General features: G+C 48.7%; 1 protein-coding gene across 1 annotated transcript; it reads left to right on the top strand.

The window, feature by feature from the left end:
• Positions 1-3,348: 3,348 nt before the first annotated feature.
• On the top strand, positions 3,349-6,817 carry DCTPP1 (dCTP pyrophosphatase 1). The gene is made up of 3 exons (XM_003795810.3): positions 3,349-3,493; positions 4,119-4,229; positions 6,321-6,817. Exons 1-3 carry the CDS (start codon positions 3,399-3,401, stop codon positions 6,619-6,621), a joined length of 507 nt encoding a protein of 168 aa, XP_003795858.1. The 5' UTR covers positions 3,349-3,398; the 3' UTR covers positions 6,622-6,817.
• Positions 6,818-7,149: the final 332 nt, after the last annotated feature.

The raw sequence follows: 7,149 nt of genomic DNA, 5'->3' as shown, positions 1-7,149 counted from the left end.
CAGAGCACTCTACCCAGGGGGACAGCTTGAGGCTCTGTATCAAAAAAAAAAAAAAAAAAAAAATCTGCAAGAAAAGAGGAGGAGGAAGGGGCAATTGTTACCAGATTTCCTCTGGACTATGCAATCTAAAGATGCCCCATTGCTTTTCATAGTGTTTAAAATACAGTAACATTTAACATTTTATTCATAGTATTTATCACCATTTCAGGTAATATAGCATGGGGGCTAAAAACACAGACTCTGAAGTCAAACTGCCTGGATTTGAAACCTGGCTCTACCATTTTACTTTTAAGTTATTTAACCTTGAAATTTCCTTATCTGTAAAATCAGGATGATAATGTTACCTACCTCATAGGGTTGCTATGAATATTAAAGGAGTTGTTGTAAGGATTAACTATGTAAAATGCTTAAAACAGCTACCCTAGTTCCAGTTCATTCTTAAGTCCCAGCTGTATCCTGGAGACACTCTTGTATTCTCATGTTATAATAAAAGCCCTTTTCTTTCTTTCTTTTTTTTTTTAGAGACAGAGTCTTACTTCTTCGCCCTTGGTAGAGTGTCCTGGCGTCACAGCTCACAGCAACCTCTAGCTCTTGGGCTTAGGCGATTCTCTTGCCTCAGCCTCCCGAGTAGCTGAGACTACAATGCCTGGCTATTTTTTTGTTGTTGCAGTTTGGCAGGGGCCAGGTTTGAACTTGCCACCCTTGGTATATGGGCACGGTGCCCTACTCACCAAGCCACAGGTGCTGCCCCAAAGCCCTTTTCTAGTTAAAACCAGTTCAAACTTGTTTCTGTTGCATGCATTCAGTTTTAACTGCTGAATAATATCCTTTGTATAATTCAATGTACCCATTCTTCAGTTGATAGCCTATTTATTTATTTAGAGACAAGGCCTGGCTCTTTCTCCCAGGCTACAGTGCAGTGGGCTGATCACAGTTCAATGCAGCCTTGAACTCCTGGGCTCAAGTAATCCTCTTGCCTCAGCCTCCCCAGTAGCTAGGATTACATGCACACACCTCCATGCCCAGCTATTATAATTTTTTTACTTTTTGCAAAGACAGTGTCTCACTATGTTATCCAAGCTGGTCTCAAACTTCTGGCATCAAGTGATCCTCCTCCTCGGCCTACTAAAGTACTGAGATTACACTATCACAAACAAAACTATAATGAACTTCTTGTATATGTTTCTTTGTATACATGCACTAGTTTCTCTAGGGCATGAACCTAGAAGTGGAATTGCCATGCTTTGGGGATTTTAATTTCTTTCTTGTTTCTTTCTTTTCTTTCTTTCTTTTTTTTTTTTTGCAGTTCTTGGCCAGGGCTGGGTTTGAACCCGCCACCTCTGGCATATGGGGCCAGCGCCCTACTCCTTTGAGCCACAGGCACTGGCCCTAGTATTTTAATTTCTAAAGTCTAACTCTCTGCCCTATCTATCTATCTATCAGAGACTGAGTCTCACTCCACTGCACTGGGTAGAGTGCCAGGGCGTTGCCATAGCTCACAGCTCAAGACATCCTCTTGCCTCACTACTAGCTGGGACTGCAATCATGTGCCACCATACTTGGCTAGTTTCTCTTATTAGTGGAGACAGGGTCTGGCTCTTGCTCAGATGGGTCTTGAACTCCTGAGCTTGAGCAGCTTCCCAGAGTTCTAGAATATAGGCTGAGCCACCATGCCCGCCTCCTTTCTTTATTCCAGGGGTCCTCAAACTTTTTAAATAGGGGGCCAGTTTACTGTCCCTCAGACCGTTGGAGGGCCAGACTTTAGGCGCTGGGACAAGTTGGCTGCTAAGCAGGATAGGCAACGGTGGCAAAAACACCCAGCGCGTTGGATAAATGTCCTAGGCGGGCTGCATGTGGCCCATGGGCCGCAGTTTGAGGACACCTGCTTTATTTTCTCACTTCCACAAACTGCAAGCCTCTGTGAACTCCTGAAGATCAGATACTGGCCCTAGCAAGAGTACAATAACAAATAAGTCTTTACAAGATTAAGCTTGCTGTTGGGTTTCATAAAGATCTCTACTCTTGGCGCTAGCCACATAACACCAGAGCTGGTGGGTTCGAGTCCAGCCCAGGCCTGCCAAACAACAATGACAACTACAACAAAAATAGCTGGGTGTTGTGGCAGGCATCTGTACATCCAGCGTAGTCCCAGCTACGTGGGAGGCTAAGGCAAGAGAATAGCTTAAGCCCTAGGAGTTGGAGGTTGCTGTGAGCTGGCACTCTACCAAGGGCAACAACTTCAGGCTCTGTCTCAAACAAACAAAAAAAAGATCTCTACTCTTCCCGGTAGTTCTCAGATTTGAAAATAACAATTCCATGATTCAACTACCTTGTCTTTTTTTTTTTTTTTTTTTGAGACAGAGTCTCAAGCTGTGGCCCTGAGTAGTATGCCATGGTGTCACAGCTCATGGCAACCTCAAACTCTTGGGTTCAAGTGATTCTCTTGCCTCAGCCTCCCAAGTAGCTAGGACTACAGAAGCCTGCTACAACGCCTGGCTATTTTTGTTGTTGTTATTGTTGCAGTTGTCATTGTTGTTTTAGCTGGCCGGGGCTGGGTTCGAACCCCTAGCCTTGGTGTATGTGGCCGGCACCCTACCCACTGAGCTACAGGAACCGCCTACCTTGTCATTTCTCTGGTGTAAATGAGCTTGGCATTCTCATGTGTGGGATGGAGGGGTTGTGCTAGTGACCCAAGAGACTGGAGAGAGGCGCAGAGGTCAAACTTGTAACAGGTTACCATGTTCTATGCTCAGGGCAGGGAGGAGGACCAACTGATTCCTTAGGATAGGGATTGGGGGTTAAATCCTTTCAACTACAAGACACAGCTAGTGGCAGGGAGCTGAAGTGGAACACAAGACCTGCGTCCCAATCCTATCTTTGCTCCATTCTTTCCCTTTAATCTCATCCAAACAGTGCGGGGGCTTGTCCAAAGGGTTTCACAGTGTCCCTAAGACCTGAGATAGCTAGGCATATGGCCCTTTATCAGAGTTTCCATCGAGCGGGCGCACTCCTTCACCGCCATTTCGCTTTGACGCCATCTGGCGCCCAAAAGGGAAGTGGCGCGCCTGCGATCTCCCGCTCTCTGCTCTGTCTCTTCTGGTCGAATTAGTTCTAGACCTTTAAGATGCTTGGTCCAGCCGGAAAATTCCAGGACCTGAGCCTAGGCGCGCGCTCTTGAAGTTGCCTCAGATTGGTCCAGTCAGGGTAAGGGCTGTCTGTAGCAAACTTCACTGAAGTCATTGGTCTTTGCTCTGGCTCCACCCGGTGAAAAAAACCCTCGGTGGACGCCTGTGATTGGTCAGTGGCCCTGGGGGCGGGCTCCAAGCGTGGCGCCGGAGTCTCTGGGGCAGTCGGGTCTCCTGGGCAGTGGCGGCTGCGGCGCCGTGGACATCCTGTCTATGGCTGGTGGAGAGATGAGTGGGGACACTGGGGGAAAGGGTCCTGCCCCTGTCGGCCGATTCAGCTTTAGCCCAGAGCCTACGCTCGAGGACATGTAAGCAGTCCTTGCCCAGCCCAGGCTGGGGAGATTCTTTGCCCCTTTCTCCCTCAGATTGGGGCGGGTCCTACCACGTGGTCGTGAAGAAAGCTAGCAGCAGTGCTCGGGTTCTGGCTCTGCCGGCTGACTCCGAGCGAGCCTTCTAACCGTTTCATCTGTGAAATGGACGCAACAGTGCACACCTTACTTGATTTATCCCAGCCCTGAGTCTGAGCCGTTTTCTCCCCAGTGCTGGGATACCTTCAGAAGTGGGTGGTACCACAGGGAAAGTGAAGTGCCGAGAGGTGGGAGACATTATTTCTTGCTGGAGGAAATCAAGGCTTCTTAGGTGAAGTGATCATGGAACTGCATTTTGTAAGATAAATAGGATTTTGATGCACAGAGATACGAACAACTACAAAAGTAGCAGTAGGAGATGGAATAACGAACAGGGTATTGTTATGTCGGGTTGAGGGTGCGCCCATTTATTTTTTTAGATAAAGAAACGAAGTTCCATAAACAGGAAATTTCCAAGGAATTAGTTGGACAATCCCCTACAGACTACTGGGACAGCTGCTTGGAAGCTGCATCTCCTCCCCCTTAACTCTGAGACTTGGGCTTCCACCCTTTTGTCCTATTCCAGCCGACGACTCCATGCCGAGTTTGCTGCTGAACGAGACTGGGACCAATTCCACCAGCCTCGGAACCTCCTCCTGGCCTTGGTGGGGGAAGTGGGAGAGCTGGCAGAACTCTTGTGAGTAGATGGAAGACTTCCTGGAAGAGTCTGCATGCTGTTAGGGAGGGGAAAGGGAGCATTTATTTGATCATCAAATATTCCCTGGGTTCAGTTTCCCCACCTCACTGCCAGTTCCCAGTGCCTGTGTTGGGGATACAGAGATGATTGAGGCATCGATGCCCTCTAGGGGCGCCCTGTCCCCTGGAGAGAAAGATGAAAATGGCAAAACAGATTCGGGTCTAAGAAGGAGTGATAGCAACAGCCCTTCTTTTCCTTTGCCTCTGCAACTGAAAGGAAGGTGTTCTATAAAAGACCTTCCTGGGGCATTCCAGACAGTGGGAACTACAATTGGGAAGGTAGTGAGGCAGGAAAGTAAGGGCAAGGTAAATTCAGGGAGAATCTGTTCCTCCTTCAGTGTAAACTTCTCAAGAAAATCAAGGGTTTTTTATGTTTGTTCTCTGATGTGTCCCACATGCCCAGCACATAGTAGCCACTCAGGAGATACGTATGAATGAGGGATAGGGCTGTAGAGGACAGAGTTGCAAGATGAACCCAGAAAGATAGGATTGGGGCAAGAGAGTAATGGACAGTTTAGACAGAGGACTTGGCCAGATCTGGGGTGTACTGGCTGAATCACTGAATCACTGAGAGAATGTGGCAGTGAGGAGGCTGATGTAGCCCAGACTAGAGGTGGTGAGGCCTAGACCAGGGCAGTCACTGTGGGGATGGAGAAACGGGGGCACAGAGATGTGCTCGAGCACAAACCATTCATTACAGATTTATAATCAACTGTGTACTAGGTCTTGTAGAATCAAGATTATATAGCCTTGAACAAGGGAGACACAGTTCTTCCTTTCACAGTGGCAGGTAATAGAGGGAGAAGGCTTTTCTAAGGAGGTGACATCAGAGCTAAGAGTGGAGCCAGCCGGCTCGCTGCCTATAGCTCAACCGGCTAAGGCGCCAGCCACATACACCTAAGGTGGCGGGTTCGAATCCCCAGCCTGGACCCGCCAAACAACAATGACGGCTGCAACCAAAAAATAGCCAGGCGTTGTGGCGGGCGCCTGTGGTCCCAGCTACTTGGGAGGCGGAGGCAGGAGACTCGCTGGAGCCCAGGAGTTGGAGGTTGCTGTGAGCTGTAATGCCATGGCACTCTACCCAGGGGGACAGCTTGAGGCTCTGTCTCAAAAAAAAAAAAAAAAAAAAAGAGTGGAGCCAGCCATGGGAAAGATGGGGGGGAGGAGTTGGATTCAAGGAAAAGGAAGCAGAAGTACAAAGGCCTTGTGATAGTCTGACCTGTTTGCAAGGCAGAAAGTGAGGGTGGCATTAGGTGGGAAGTGAGAGAGAGTGGTGGGTGTTAACATTGGAAAAGGCAGGGGTCAGCTCATGAAGGATGCGGAGGGCACTGTAGTTGTTTAGATTAAGCACTGGTGAGGTGGGGTTTAATTGGGGAAGTGACAAAATGACATTTTGCTTTTAAAAGATTGTTTGGGGGCAGTGCCTGTGGCTCAGTAGGTAGTGCGCCAGTCCCATATACTGAGGGGGCAGGTTCAAACTCGGCCTTGGCCAGCTAAAACAGCAGTGGCAACTGCAACAAAACTTTGCCGGGTGTTATGGTGGGTGCCTATAGTCCCAGCTTCTCAGGAGGCAGAGGCAAGAGAATCGCTTAAGCCCGAGTTGGAGGTTGCTGTGAGCTGTGACAGCATGGCACTCTACCAAGGGTGACAAAGTGAGACTCTATCTCAAAAAAAAAAAAAAAAAATTGTTCTGGGCAAGAGTAGATGAGGGAACAGGGAGATTAGTAAAAGGCTTCAGCAGTGGTCCAGGTCTGAGGCTACGGCTCAAGAGAAGTAGAATTAGGTTTTAGAGCTCTGTCTCAACAAGTAAAATATTCTCTTGGCCATTCCTTGGCTCAGAAAGAGACACAAAGATCTGGCTATTATCTGTTAGAGTCTCTTCCCCCACCCTAACTCTTCAGGGCCCAGATGGGTTGGGTTGTTCTTGGAAGTACCTCCTTCGAGGTGGGAGATCATTGCTGTAAGGACTGGGGTAGAGCCCATTGTCCTAGCTAGTATCTGTTGTGTTTGTCTTTCTGTGTTCTGCCCTTAGTCAGTGGAAGCCTGATGAGGAGCCTGGTCCCCAGGCATGGCCTCCCAAAGAACGGGCAGCCCTTGAAGAGGAGCTTAGTGATGTCCTCATCTACTTGGTGGCCTTAGCTGCTCGATGCCATGTGGATCTGCCCCAAGCAGTGCTCTCCAAAATGGACACCAACCGGCAACGCTACCCAGCCCACCTATCACGTGGCTCTGCCCGCAAGTATACAGAATTACCCCATGTGGGCAACTCTGAAGACAAGGTTGTGGGGCCTGCAGATCTTGCTTGTGAGTCTACAGCTCAAGTCTCAACCTAGAAACATGGACACAGAACCTGCAACTCAGCATGGCATCTAAAGTGCAGAGGGTGGCCCAGCCATAGAACCTTATTTTAGTCTTTTCCTAATAGATCATGGGTTTGAGGACCCCACTGCCTAAGGTGAGAGGCCCGGAAGCCTCCAGAAGATAGCCTTCTGGTGTTTTCTCTCCTAATAAAATGGTTTTGGGCAACAACTTCGGCCAGGGAGGCTTTGTTTTAGCAGGTGCTTAAGTGGGGCAGCAGGTATAAGCCCAATTCCTGTTTTTCTCTGTTGTGCTTGCTACTGTCAAGGCAGATTCCCATTGAGATCTCATGTAAGTTCCTTTACCCTTCTGGACCTATAAGAGATTAGAAGTTGCATATAATGCTGGTTAAGAATGCAGGTTCTGGCTCGGTGCCTGTGGCTCAAGTGGTTAGGGCACCAGGCGCCAGCCACATACACCTGAGCTGGCGGGTTCGAATCCAGCCTGCGCTGCCAAACAACAATGATGGATGTAACCAAAAAATAGCCAGGTGTTGTGGCAGG

The sequence above is a fragment of the Otolemur garnettii genome, unplaced genomic scaffold (assembly GCF_000181295.1).
Source record: "Otolemur garnettii isolate 467f Iridium unplaced genomic scaffold, OtoGar3 scaffold00096, whole genome shotgun sequence".
Classification (NCBI taxonomy): domain Eukaryota; kingdom Metazoa; phylum Chordata; class Mammalia; order Primates; family Galagidae; genus Otolemur; species Otolemur garnettii.
The sequence above is the reverse complement of the archived record's forward strand: the minus strand, read 5'-3'. Positions and strand labels throughout refer to the sequence as shown.